Genomic DNA, 14,517 nt, shown 5'->3' on the forward strand with positions numbered 1-14,517 from the left:
GAAGTGTACCTCTGGTGCAAATTACTGACCTCTGTCATCATTTTAGGTGGGGGAACTTGCACAATCGGTGGCTGACTAAATACTTTTTTGCCCCACTGTAAGTGCATAGGTGCTAATTCCGTAGGTGTCTCATAAGTTTACATACCCTGGCAGAACTTTCAGACAGTATGGATGATAGCACACAACCTTTTCTTTCACTCGTTGTTGGCTGACGCCATTTATTGTCAAACTGTGGTTACTCTTTTTTTTTAAACACAACACAAACTACCCAAATGACCCAGATCAAAAGTTTACATACCCTGGTGACTTGCACACAACACAAAAAGGTTAGAAAGGCTATGAAATGTCACCATCGTCACCTGTGATGTGTTTGCTTGTAATCAGTGGGTGTGTATAAAAGGTCAGTGACTTTCTGGGCTCCTGACAGACCCATGCATCTTTCATTCACTGATGTTATTCTAAGTCATGAGGAAAGCAAAAGAATTGTCAAAGGATCTGCGGGAAAAGTTGAACTTTATAAAAAAGGAAAGGTATATAAGAAAATATCAGCAATGTTCAAACTCTAATTAAGAAGTGGAAAATTGGGGGTTCTGTCGAAACCAAACCACAGTCAAGTAGACCAACTAAAATTTCAGCCACAAGTGCCAGAAAAACTGTTGGGGATGCAAGGAAAAATGTACAAATAACTTCAGGCTTCACACAGGACTCTCTGAAAATGTGGTGTGGCTGTTTCAAGATGCACAATAAGGAGGGACTTGAAGAAAGATGGGCTGCATAGTCGAGTTGCCAGAGGAAAGCCATTACTACACAAATGCCGCAAAGTATTCCACTTACAATATGCCAAACAGCACAGAGACAAGCCTCAAACCTTCTGGCACAAAGTCATTTAGAGTGATGAGACTTAAACTGAACGTTTGCCACTTGGAGAGGAGTCAACAAGGCGAACGGTGAAAGGGCCACCATTCCTGATGTGAAACATGGTGATGGATAGCTGATGTTTTGGGATGTGTGAGCTACAAAGGCACAGGATATTTCATCAGAATTGATGGCAATAGGAATGCAGTAAGCTATCAAAAAAGGAATTTTTTTTAAATTGAGTAAATTTTGCATTCATCAGCCTGGAAGCTGCAAATGTGACGTACTTGGACATTTCAACATGACAATGATGCAAAACAGAAGGCCAAGTCGGCCTGTCACTGGCTACAGCAGAATAAAGTGACATGACAGTCTCCTGACCTCAATATCATTGAGCCACTCTGAGGAGACCTCAAACTTGCAGTTCATGCAAGACAGCCCAAGAAATACAGGAACTGGAGGCTTTTTGCCAGGAAGAATGGGCAGATTTACCATCTGAGAAAGTATAGAGCCTCATCCACAACTATGACAAAATACTTCAAGCTGTCATTGATGTTAAAAGGGGCAATACAGGGTAGTAAGAACTGGGTATGTAGGTGGGGTAGTTTGTTTTGTGATTATTATCTAAAAAGAGTAAATACAGTTGTTTGCTTTATTGAACATGTGCTCAGCATCAGTTATAACAGCACAACAACGGGTACGACAGCTAGGAATAAATCTGGCACTAGGCAGCCCTGCCGCAAAAACATCAGATGGGCAACATGGGCACTAACATAACCCAGTATATAGAATAGAATAGAATAGAATAGAATAAACCTTTATTATCTCCGGATGAAAAATGTGGGTGTTACACAGCTCTTATAGCAAGGGGAATATAAAATATAAAAGGGAGACACAAAGTGGTCCTATATACATAAGCAACTGAAGTTCGTATATACAGGTAACGATGTACAGAAATATGTATAGAAAGATTGTACAGAGATATGTATAAAATGTACAGTGAGCAAACAAGCTGGTGAGTAAGATGACCAAAGGATGTTAAACTGTGTCATAGAGTCTGACGGCTGCTGTAAGAATGACCTGCGGTAGCGCTCCTTCCTACACTGTGGGTGTAAAAGTCCACTGCTGAACGAGCTGCTCAGTGCTCGTACAGTCTCATTCAGGGGGTGGGAGGTGATGTCCATGATGGATGTTAGCTTAGACAACATCCTCCCCAACCTGCTCGATAGACTTCAGCGGATGGTCCAGGACAGAGCTGGCCCTCCTGACCAGTTTGCTGAGTTAGGTCTACTCCCTAATTCACACCGCCCACAATGGCGGTGTCGTCTGAGAACTTCTGGAGATGGCAAGTGTCCGTGTTATAACTGAAGTCTGCAGTGTACAGGGTGAAGAGGGAAGGAGCAAGTACTGTTCCTTGTGGGGCCCCGTGCTACAGACTACCACCTCAGACACACAGTCCCGCAGTCACATACTGGGATCTACTGGTGAGGTAGTCAACAATCCACGAGGACAGTGATGGTCCACTCCCTTTCCCTGCAGCTTCCCACTTAGCACTGAGGTCTGGATTGTGTTGAAGGCACTGGAGAAATTAAAAAAAAACCATGACTCTCACAATGCATCGGGTTCTCTCCAGATGAGAGAAGACCCGATGCAGCAGGTAGGTGACAGCGTCGTCCACCTCGATGTTTGGCAGCCTCGTATAACCAGGCCTTTGGCCTCTGATAGCTCATTCTTCACCTTCATGTACACTTTGATATTCGGTGGCACACTACTTCCGTATACAGGCCATCCCCTGCGTATGTAGGTAATGGCAGTCTGTAAGTCGCCATCAGTTGCAGTGTCTCTTTAATGCTCTACATTCAGCTTGGAGATGCTGGAATGCCCTGTATCACAGTGGCTACGTAGCAATCTGCCCAAGACTGTGGGCTACGCGACAACGTATTGGCGATGTCATTCGAGATTCAAGATTCAAAGTGTTTATTGAAATGCTATTTCTTCTGTACACATGACAATAAACACTTTGAATCTTGAATCTTGAATGACAAATGTTTTGCCAGGGACATAGACGACCTCCGGCTTGTACCTCATGACATCTTGTAGACACCTCAATGGAGCCTTGAGTATAACAACCAAACACCAACCATGAATGAAAAGAAAAGTTTTTGTGTTATCATTCATATTGTCTGAAAAATGGTTAGGAAATCATAAATTCTGCCAGGGTATGTGAACTTATGTGCACAACTGTACATAAGGAGGTCATCACTTGGCCCAATTATAGCCAATTTACTTAGAGGCCCGCAAAGATCTATTTAAGCATTAAGCATCCTGTGTTAGGTTTGTGCTGATTAATAAGGCATTTACACCACATGATTGGTGTGCTTGTAAAGTGCATTAACTTTTTTCAGCTGACTTACCTTCAGGTCTGTACTGAGCAATGATGGTGACCACTTGTCCTGCTCCTTTTAGGGCTGCAGCTGCTTGTTCATGTGTGGCTCCTTGTAGGTCAATGCCATTGACCTATTTTAACAACAAAGTTGAATTATTTTATTACAGTTTGCTTTACTGTATATTGTGTATTGACCTGCAATACAAAAAAGTGTACTTTATTTCACCTCAGTGTTAATGCATGGTGTCCATTAATAGGAGGACAATTCAGCTTCAGATTTAGTTTAACCCATTTATCAATTTTATTGTGAATTTTCCCAAATGACAATTGTCAAAGCCCTTAATTAAAATTAAAGCTGAAACTTTTCACTATCTTTCATCCCCGCAGGTGGGGTGGGGGTTGTGGGGAGGAGAGAGGTATGTGTGTATGATCCTCAAGCTTGGGTCCTCCTGAGGTCGAAGGTTCTATGGAGTACCTCAGCTGTTCCTACTACTGACGCAGACCACTGATGTTGTGGGCTGAACGTGCTGGAGCCCTCTTCCAGTTCTGGGGTTACAGCTCCTACTCTACTACTCCTACTACCACTGGGACCATTCTGGATTTTATGTTCCACAATTGCACCAATTGTTCATTCAGCCCCTGGTACTTCTCTGTTTTCTCATGCTCTTTCTTCCTGCTGTTGCTGAAACCAAAACTACAGTCTTGTGTTCCTTTTTAACCCCCACAATGTCTGGTTGGCTGGCCTATATACTGCTTCATCAACCAAACTAGTTTTTTGGTCATTGGGTGTTATTTCCAATGCCCATTTGAAACCTGGATCAGCTTGAAACCTGGATCCTCTGTAGCTGGGTACCAAGACAACATACCCTCAGAAGATCTACTAGATGATATGAATGCAGCACTCTGGACAATACCTACTGTGACCATAACCAGCTGATCTACACTACGGCAGCAGTGATCAGTGAGATGCTTGGCTACAAGTTGAACATGGAGAAGGAGACTTGAGGCCAAAATCAAGGTAGCATGGAGGGAGGTTAGCCAACTATTGGAGCTGCAGAAAGGTGCGATGAAGAAGGTGCCTAAGAAGTACAGCAAACTGTCTCATACCACAGGCCGTGGAAACTGCCAAGCAAAGACTCACAGCCTTCGCCAGCTGCTTTAAGGGGTACACCAGAGAGATCGAAGGCAGGAGAATAAACCAGCTGTTCTCCTCAGAACCAGCCGAGTGGCAGGGGCAGTGGCAAGGGAACAATAATAAGAGAACAGCACCACCAAGGCTGGAGACGGAGCAATACTGGAAGAGCATATGGGAGAAGGACACAACCCATAACGGCAATGCTCAGTGGCTAGTGGATCTGAGGGCAGACCACAGCGACCTCCCTGAACAGGGTCCAGTGACCATCACAGTGGCAGATATCCAAGAAAGGGTCTCCAGTATGAGGAGTTGGACAGCACCAGGCCCCGACATGGTTCACGCCTACTGGCTGAAAAACTGACTGCACTCCACGAGCGTCTGGCAGCACAAATGAACAAGCTGCTAATAGACCAGCCACACCCAGAATGGCAAACTGAAGACCGGACAGTGATGATCACCAAGAAATTACCGGTCCCATCCAACTACCGGCCAGTAACCTGCCTCAGTACCACTCAGTACAAGCGCCTGTCAGGCATTATAGCGTCTAAGATGAACAGGCACATGGCTCAATACATGAGTGGGGCACAGAAAGGGATTAGCAAGAATACTAGACGTGCAAAGCACCAACTACTGGTAGACCGAGCAGTCAGCCAAGACTGCAAGACTAGGCTGACCAATCAGCCTCCAGTGCACAGGGCACTGCCTGGATTGATTATAAGAAGGCCTATGATTCAATGCCCCACAGCTGGATACTGGAATGCCTAGACCTATACAAGATCAACAGTACCCTAAGAGCCTTCATCAGGAACTCAATGGGGATGTGGTGTACAACACTAATTTCCAACTTCAAGCCCATAGCACAAGTCACCATCAAGTGTGGGATCTACCAAGGAGATGCTCTGTCCCCACTGCTGTTCTGCATAGGCCTGAATTCCCTCAGTCAGATCATTGACAAGACTGGCTACGGATACCGACTACGGAATGGAGCAGTTGTCAGCCACCTCCTGTACATGGATGACATCAAGCTGTATGCCAAGAGTGAACGAGACATTGATTCACTGATCCACACCACCAGGATATACAGCAATGACATTGGAATGTCTTTCAGACTGGAGAAGTGTAGTCAGATGATAACAAAGAGAGAAAAGGTAGTCAGAACTGAGGGGATCAAACTACCAGAAGGCAACATTGCAGATACAGAGGTTAGCTACAAGTAACTGAGGATCCCACAGGCAAATGGGAACCATGAAGAGGTTGCTAAGAAAGCTGCAACCACAAAGTACCTGCAGAGGGTAAAGCAAGTCCTGACAAGTCAGATAAACCAGGGGTGTCAGACTCAAATACACAGTGGGCCAAAATTCAAAACTGGAACAAAGTCGCGGGCTAACATTAATATTTATTGGAAAAAAAAATCTTCCTCCAGATATGAGAATGAATCTTTTCTTATGGACTCAAACAAGTTTTGCTGAAAAACTGAATATGGAATTTGGCCCGCGGGCCAGAGTTTGACACCTATGAGCTAAACGATAAGAACAAGATCCGGGCTATCAACACCTACGCCCTGCCTGTGGTCAGGTACCCTGCTGGGATAATAAGTTGACCAAAGGAGGAGATAGAAGCCCCTGACATCAAGACAATGAAACTACTGACCATGCATGGAGGGCTTCACCCCAAGTCCAGAACCCTGAGGCTGTACGCTAGGTGTAAGGCAGGAGTTCAGGGACTGGTGAGTGTCAGTACCACGGTCCAGGATGAGACAAAGGAAATCCACAAGTACATCAGGAAGATGGCCCCAACCGACCGCGTGTTTAGTGAATACCTCAGCCAGCAGAAATACAGGAAAGAGGAGGAACTATCATGGAATTATAGGCCCCTGCACGGTATGTACCACCGGCAGATAGAGGAGGTGGCTGAAATTCTACCAGTGGCTGGACAAAGCTGGACTGAAAGACAGCACAGAGGCACTAATCATGGCAGCACAGGAACAAGCTCTGAGCACAAGATCCATAGAGGCTGGGGTCTATCACACCAGGCAAGACCCCAGGTGCAGGCTGTGTAAAGATGCCCCAGAGACAATCCAGCACATAACAGCAGGGTGCAAGATGCTAGCAGGCAAGGCATACATGGAACGCCATAACCAAGTGGCATGCATAGTGTACAGGAACATCTGTGCCGAATATAACCTGGAAGTCCCGAGGTCAAAATGGGAGACGCCCCCAAGGAGAATGACCGAGCTAAGATTCGGTGGGACTTGCAGATATAGACGGACAATATAGTGGTGGCTAACCAACCGGACATAGTAGTGTTGGACAAGCAGAGGAAGGTGGACATCGTGATAGACATTGTGAAAGTGAATGAAAGCAACATCAGGAAGAAGGAACACGAGAAGCTGGAGAAATACCAAGGTCTCAGAGAAGAGCTGGAGAAGATGTGGAGGGTGAAGGTAACAGTGGTCCCAGTGGTAATCGGAGCACTAGGGGTGAGTGGGGAATTTGTATATTTGTCTTGTCTTTTTTCTCATCTTGTCTGTTCTGGTAAATAATCTCTTAAAATCCAGAATAATCTTCTTTGTCTTTGTGGTAAAAAAAAAAAAAAAGGTAAATGGCCTGCATTTGTATAGCGCTTTTCTAGTCCCTAAGGACCCCAAAGCGCTTCACACTACATTCAGTCATCCACCCATTCACACACACATTCACACACTGGCGAAGGCAAGCTACATTGTAGCCACAGCTGCCCTGGGGCGCACTGACAGAGGCGAGGCTGCCGGACACTGGCGCCACCGGGCCCTCTGACCACCACCAGTAGGCAAACATGGGGTTAGTATCTTGCCCAAGGATATTTGGCATGCAGCCAGGAGGCAGCCTGGGATCGAACCACCGACCTTCTGATTAGTGGCTGACCTGCTCTGCCACCTGAGCTACAGGTGTTCAGAGCCGGTTGATATAGGCTCTGAACACAGGAATAATTAAAGCATGGGATGAAAGCCTATCTCAGAGAGAGGTTGAAAATTCTGGCGAAGACTGTAAACACAGTCCCTAAAAAATCTGATACTGTCAAGTCCAGATGTTTTCCTGGCACCAACCCCTCTTAACATCCACTTTACATCCTGAACCTGTACAGTCAATGGTTGGGAGCTCAAAACTGGGACTTGGAAGGTGTTAATGGTTGAGACAGAATAGTGGATTACGGGGGAGGTGTCTCAAAGCATGAGAAGTTCCTTTGCTAAGTGTGATGCTCGTGTCCATGACTGTGTTGGCCTGCCTCCTGAAGTTGACAATACGCTGGATGCCCTACCAAAGGTTATTATGGGAGAGTTGATTTTCTATGCTCCAATTTTCCTGATTCCGCTCTTCAGGTCAGCTCTGGCAGCACTATATACTTCCCTGAAAGTGGAATTGTGGGCTTTGGGGACACGTTTGACAGCTTACAGGACCTTTGATTGGGAAACACACAGGTACATTTTTCTGCTGCTACATTTCCCACACAGAAGTTGATGGATAGAACAGCTTCTGTATGAACAGTCAAGTCCTTATTGCCAAAGACACTTGACTCAGAGGAATTGTGCTGCTTCTGTGTATATGTCTGTGGATGTATTCAGGGGAGAGGATCACAGAGAAGTGGTCAGACCGGCCTCTGTGTGGGAGATAACACACTCTGTGTTTTATGCTTGTATAAACTTGAGCCAAAGTGTTTTCCCCTCTGGTCACACATCTTACATGCTGGTAAAATCTAGGCAGGACAGACTCTAAGTTTGCCTGATTAAAATCACCTGCAGTAATATGTGTGCCGTTGGGTCCACTTTGTAGTGTTTGTATGGTGTCTGCCAATAACAAGAGAGATGTGCTAGTGTTAGCATTGACTGGAATGTACAAAGCTGTCATTTGTCAGCATTTTGAGTTTAACTTTGTATTCTTGATTCTTTCCTTGGCATTATGAAGAAGATAAAAGTTCAAGTTTTATATGGTTTAATCTTGGTTTTAGTTCTTTTTATGTCTTTGAGTTTACTTGTGTTTCTGGTTGATGGTTTCTTGTCAGTTAGGTTCCTTTTGTGTCTTATCTCGGTGTCTCCTGTGAGAGTCTGTTGTGTCTGTTTGTTTGTTTCTCCTGACTCTGCTTTTCCTGTTTTATTTTGATAGTCCCTGTCTCATGTGCCTTGGGTTCAGTTTTGTTCCCCCTGTCTAAATTCTTGGACAGATTTCCCTTTCCCTATCATAAAGGACGGTCAAGTGTATCCTATGCTAAAGGAAGCACTCAAGCTTCATTATCGTGTCGTCCCTCAATATTGTTCTCCCTTGTTCCCTGGTTTTCTCTCTGATCCTAGTTTGTATTCCTGGTCCACTACATCTAAATGCTTTCTATTTAGCAGTCACACACAGTATGTTGCCCCAGGATACTTACCGGCCTTTTAAACTTATATATAAGTTCACCAGGGAGAATATGAAAAATAAAAAGTCTAGCCTTCTTAGGCTGTGAAATTTCCACCAGTAATGGGGGACATATGAAGTCAGTGTGTACAGTAAACACTGACTAATATTTAAGGTTAGATTCCCATCATCCACTGGAGCATATAGTGTCATCAGGACACTACAACACAGAGCAAACAGCTTCCCCACAGACACAGCAGCCATGGAAGTGGAGGAACGTTATATCAAAAAGTCCCTGAGTAAATCTAATTATCATAGATGGACATTTGTCAAAGTTGGGAAAGCACCTAAAAAAATCTCCAAGCACTCTAGGAGTAAAGGACAGCTGCTGCCTAAGCAAAAATCCTTAATGATCCCTTCAGTGTCAGGAGTATCGGAATAGCTGAGAAGCATTTTCTCAAAAGGCAGCACCTCTGGTGTTTTCAAACCTCAAACAACACTACCACAAAAATTGGTACCCTGGCACAAGCCTTGAAGCCTTTAAGATAGCTACAAGAGTGCCAAAAGGTGGATTTTGTCACTTTTGACTGTTGTTCATTCAGGACAGTAAACCTGAGCTTCAGATGATTGGGGGAGATCAAGACTGTCTTCCTCTTTTTTTAAATTGCAAACTGTGGTCCAGTTGTTAGCAGAGGGAAGGAAGGCAAAGGACTGTAACTTCGAGAGATGCTGGTTTGGCAAAGGACTCATTGGATTGAGTTTCCTGGACACAATTTCCCTGAACAATGGATTGACATAGGATCATGATCCTTTAAGCCTGGAAGCTAGTAACAATTGTAACAAGTTCAGGGTTGTTGTATTTTTGAGGTGTAAAGGTAATGATACATCATCCTTTAGACTGGATTTACTCCATTATTCTGCCCAATGTATATCCATCATGTATTTAATGAGCTGTATGTCTTCTTCTGAAATCCCCACCTTTCGTTGCTACATAAAACAAAGTAGCGATGGTTTAGAAAATGTAGTTTTCTCTGGTCCCCTTCCCAATCAGACCAGGAGTGACATGTTTAGCTGGATGTTCTCCTTAAATTGTCTGAGTGGTGTCCAAAAAACGATGTGGGCTTCATAGATAATTGGCAAACCTTCTGGAGGAAACCTGGTCTTGTTAGGAGAGACGGCATCCATCCCACTTTGGATGGAGCAGCTCTCATTTCTAGAAATATGGACAAATTTATTAAACCCCCCAAAATATGAGTATCCAGAGTTGGGACCAGGAAGCAAAGTTGCAGTCTTACACGCCTCTCTGCAGCTTCTCTCCTCCTGCTACCCCCCCAAAAACCCATCTCCATAGAGACTGTGTCAGCTCCCAAACAGACAAAAAAACGAACTAAAAACCAGCAACAAACAACTTAAACATAAACAATTACAAAGAAAGAACAATACAGTATCCACATCTGAACCAAAGAGTAAAACAGTGAAATGTGGATTATTAAATATTAGGTCTCTCTCCTCCAAGTCTCTGTTAGTACATGACTTAATAATTGATCAACAAATCGATTTACTCTGCCTCACAGAAACCTGGTTGCAGCAGGATGATTATGTTAGTTTAAATGAATCAACACCCCCGAGTCATTCTAACTACCAGAAACCTCGAAGCACAGGCCGAGGGGGAGATGTGGCAGCAATTTTTCACACCAGCCTATTAATTAATGAAAGACCAAGACAGACTTTTAATTCATTTGAAAGCCTGATGCTCAGCCTCGTCCACCCCAGCTGTAAAACTCAGAAACCAGTCTTACTTGTTATCATCTATCGTCCACCTGGGCCTTACACAGAGTTTCTGTCTGATTTCTCAGACTTTTCATCTGATTGAGTTCTCAGCTCAGATAAAATAATTATTGTGGGTGATTTTAACATCCATGTAGATGCTAAAAATGACAGCCTCAACATGGCATTTAATCTGTTATTAGACTCAACCTGGTTCTGCTGGAGGTTTCTTCCTGTTAAAAGAGAGTTTTTCCTTCCCACTGTCACCAAAGTGCTGCTCATAGGGGGTCATATGATTGTTGGGGTTTTCTCTGTATCTATTACTTTAGGGTCTACGTTATAATGTAAAGCACCTTGAGGCGACTGTTGTTGTGATTTAGTGCTGTATGAATAAAAGTGAATTGAACTGAATTCAATGGAAATGTGACTTTAATTCTGCAACATTAATTATTTTGATTTTAATTTAAATGTGTAAAACTAAATATTAGTGCTGTCAATAGATAAAAAAAAATTAACTAATTAATCTCACAATTTTAATCGCAATGGATCGCAGTTACTTGATCAAAAGCCTGGTTGCAATTACATTTTTTCAACTTTATATTTAAGCTTGTAACATACATTTATGCAATATAATGAAGTATAAACACAAAGAATGTTAAATGCTTAAATTCAAAGAGAATTTGAATAGTTTTCTTCAGTCTTTTAGCACAGGCTTTCTCCTGTGAAATGCAACTTTAAAAAAAAAACTATATACTAATAGGTAAGTATAAACTGATATATAATTATATCAAACTGCTGTCAAACAAAATATTTAAAATGTTTAATCAGATTCATCACAGGGTTACTTTGGATTAATTTTGATTAATCACGATTAAATATAATTTTTATTCAATATTAATCACATTTCATTTTGCATGAGCAGACTCGAGAAAAGCAGCTTGTTGCAATCCACTTGGCGATTGCGTCAGTCAATATGTCTGAGGTCGACTTACTGAGTCCGCGATGCTCCGTGAGTGGTTTGTCCAAGCTGGGTGACGCGTTAGCTAAAGTGCTAGCAGCATCCTGGCTAACGTATGCTTCGCGTCAATGTGATATTTTAAGCAGGAAGTGCTTCAGTGAAAATTCCTTCTTGCACAACATGCATAAGACTTTATGTTGGTCGACTGTTCCGTCTTCTTGTTTTTTAATACTCAAATTTCCCGTCGAGAGGGCCGATGTGCGTTTATCATCTTCCATATTGAGTTGATTGGTTCAGCTGCCCGTCACTACCAGATCAACTGCCCATTTGCGCATGTGCGAAGGTAACTCTGCTTGGCCAAACTGCCCGAAATGAGTTAACAGAAACATTTTAGGGATTTTGAGTCATTCTGTACTCCAGATGTGTTAATTGCGTTAAAAATTTTAATCGCGTTGACCATGATGGCGGATTAATTTGCGTTAACGCGTTAATTTTGACAGCACTACTAAATACTTATTTTTTAAATCGCTGTAGTTTTAAAAGAGATGTTTTCCATTCTTATTTGATTTCAGCTGCCAAGCTGCTTCTGTTTCCTTTTGTTTAGAAGTTTAATCATGATCCACCACTAACGTGACAGATTGGGACTATTGACCGATGGGACTGGACTCTGGGTTTTAAAGCAGCCATGCTGTTGGTTTAGCAGAGCTTTTTGTAAAGGAGATTGTCTGGATGGAAGCACATGTTCAACATGTTTAATATAAAAAGTATCTTCACAGATGTGCACGTTTTTTGCACAGCTGGATGTTTCCCTTCCTTGTTAGCTCAGAAAACACAGGTTCAATCATTTCCACAAAGAATTAAAAAAATTTGAACAGTCAAACTACAACTAAGTCTTTGCAAGTCACCTTAGTCTACAAATAGGATAAGACCCTTTAGAAGTTTTATTTTTATTTTGGATGGCAGTTTTTTTTATTGTAGATGCATCAAATGGCTCTTTCCTGACAGTAGTTTTCAGAGACATGCCATGACTAGATGGTTATACATGTTTATTTGATTAAATCTCTGCATTCTTTGCAAATTTAGATTTAAAAACAATGTTTTAAAATAACTTGCAGACACAATCTTAACCCCTTCTCCTTCTTTCTTTCTGAAAGGCTTAGCCTCTATGTAATGCTATTTTTTACCCCTAATCCTCCCATGCTGCCGAATAGCCTAATTATCTGTGAGAGGTTCTGCTGGGTGTTTTCTTAATATTAGACAAATTAGCAGTTCTTTACTATCCCTTTCCTAGCTTTCGCTGGCAATGAAGGAAATTTCTGTTTCGTCATTAATTATTAATTATTTTAACAATTAAAGCAATAAAGATGAAAAACACTAGTTTTGTATTTATAGCTGTCAATTACAAATGCACATATTTAATAGATTTAATTAAAAAAATAACCTGCTAATAAACTATGACACACAGCACCTATCTGTTATCATACTGGAGCAATACTGCAGAAGAAAAAACCCACCATCCATTTGCTTTGAAAGTAAATCTAGGCCACCTGAACTATTGCACACTTTATCATTGTCCTTGGAACACACACATTTAACAAAAGTCAGCCTGTACTTGTGCAGAGCATTACAAAGAGATTCAGACTGCAACAAATAAAAACAGCTTATTTATTCAGATTTGTTTGTAAGCAGTTTGCATATTCAGTTCAATTCAGTCTATAAAAAACTGAATACAGCTGCCTCAGGATGCTTTATACTGTAAAGACCCTCAAATAGGGCTGCTATTGAGCTGTGAAGGTTTTTCATAATGAATTAAACCGCAGGTGACATCAGAATTTCTACATCAATAATTTCGGTAAAACTTAAACATATTTTGAAACATTACTATGTGTAAATCTCTGTGGATATAGTGGCTCTTGCATACTCACTGATAAAATCTGGTCACCTCGCCTCAGTTCTCCACTCAAGTCAGCGGGTCCTCCCGCAAGGATGAAGGAGACAAAGATGCCCTCACCATCTTCACCACCTACGATGTTGAAGCCCAAGCCCGTGGTACTCTTGTGGAGCACGACCTTCCTGGGTTCCCTGTGCAGACAGTTTAAATAATACATAAGCTCAGGGGAGTCAGTAGGTCTCAGCATCTTCAGCTCAGAAAGAAGACTAAAAGGTGGACAACAATTGCACAATTGCTCGAGTAAAGCTTTGTGCAGACACTGAAGCTCAGTGACTGCCAGAGCTCCACAGGGGGATAGTGCTCTACTTAGATCACTTGTCCCAATTTAGCGCTGACGAAAAAGGAGCCTCATCATATTACACACTTTCACACACTGGTTTGCTTGCTCTTTTGCTCCATCTGTCACAAACTTACAGACACTTGAATATACTAATGTATCTCAAAATATTTGAAGATTATGAGTACTGAATCTAAGGAGCTTGGAAAGAAAAGTTTCTGGACTCCTTTAAGTGGCTTGAAGATGTTTCACCTCTCATCCGAGAAGCTTGTTCAGTTCTAGTTCTAGTCCAGACGCTTTTCTTTCCAAGCTCCTTAGACTACGATGACCTGGATGACTGACAACCTTCACAGACATGAACACTGAATATTGACAGTTGTCAAAGGTATGGTAATCCACAGAAGGTCGTTGCTGAAAATTTTGGCTGTCTACAGAGTGCTGTATCAAAGCGTATTATTATAAAGTTAAAGTTGAGGGAAAACGTAGGAAAACGTGCACATTATTAATTGATCACAACCAGTTCAAGAAACTGGCAGGTCTGTGTTAACACAGCTGAGAGAGTAAAACGTCTAAACATCCAGCTTTATGTGATTATAAATGTGATTAAAAGTGAGACCTTCTTATGTGATGAGAAGGATTTTAAATTATATTCTGGTTTTAGCAGAAAACCAAATAGGACAAGCCAGTATAGGAGAAGTATATGCTCTATTTCTAGCCCTAGTCAATATTCTTGGGGCAGCATTTAGGAACTGCTACTGCGCAAGTGAAAGTAAGCATTCTGCACATTTGTTTATTATGCATATTCAGGGACATATCCTGGTCAG

The 14,517-nt window shown here is 42.3% G+C and overlaps 1 protein-coding gene across 9 annotated transcripts in view; it reads right to left on the reverse strand.

Moving 5' to 3' along the window:
- Positions 1–14,517, reverse strand: part of LOC102212831 (disks large homolog 2-like) — a 177,107-nt gene that overhangs the window by 18,372 nt on the left and 144,218 nt on the right. For all 9 annotated transcript variants that reach the window (XM_013912744.1, XM_013912743.1, XM_013912741.1 and 6 more), the window contains 2 exons: positions 13,391–13,547; positions 3,270–3,372 (listed from right to left, as the gene is read on the reverse strand). In XM_013912744.1, the coding sequence (XP_013768198.1) occupies positions 3,270–3,372; positions 13,391–13,547 (260 nt within the window). The remainder of the gene's footprint in view (positions 1–3,269; positions 3,373–13,390; positions 13,548–14,517) is intronic.

The sequence above is a fragment of the Pundamilia nyererei genome, unplaced genomic scaffold, assembly GCF_000239375.1.
Source record: "Pundamilia nyererei isolate P.nyererei 1_Seehausen unplaced genomic scaffold, PunNye1.0 scaffold00099, whole genome shotgun sequence".
NCBI classification, from domain to species: domain Eukaryota; kingdom Metazoa; phylum Chordata; class Actinopteri; order Cichliformes; family Cichlidae; genus Pundamilia; species Pundamilia nyererei.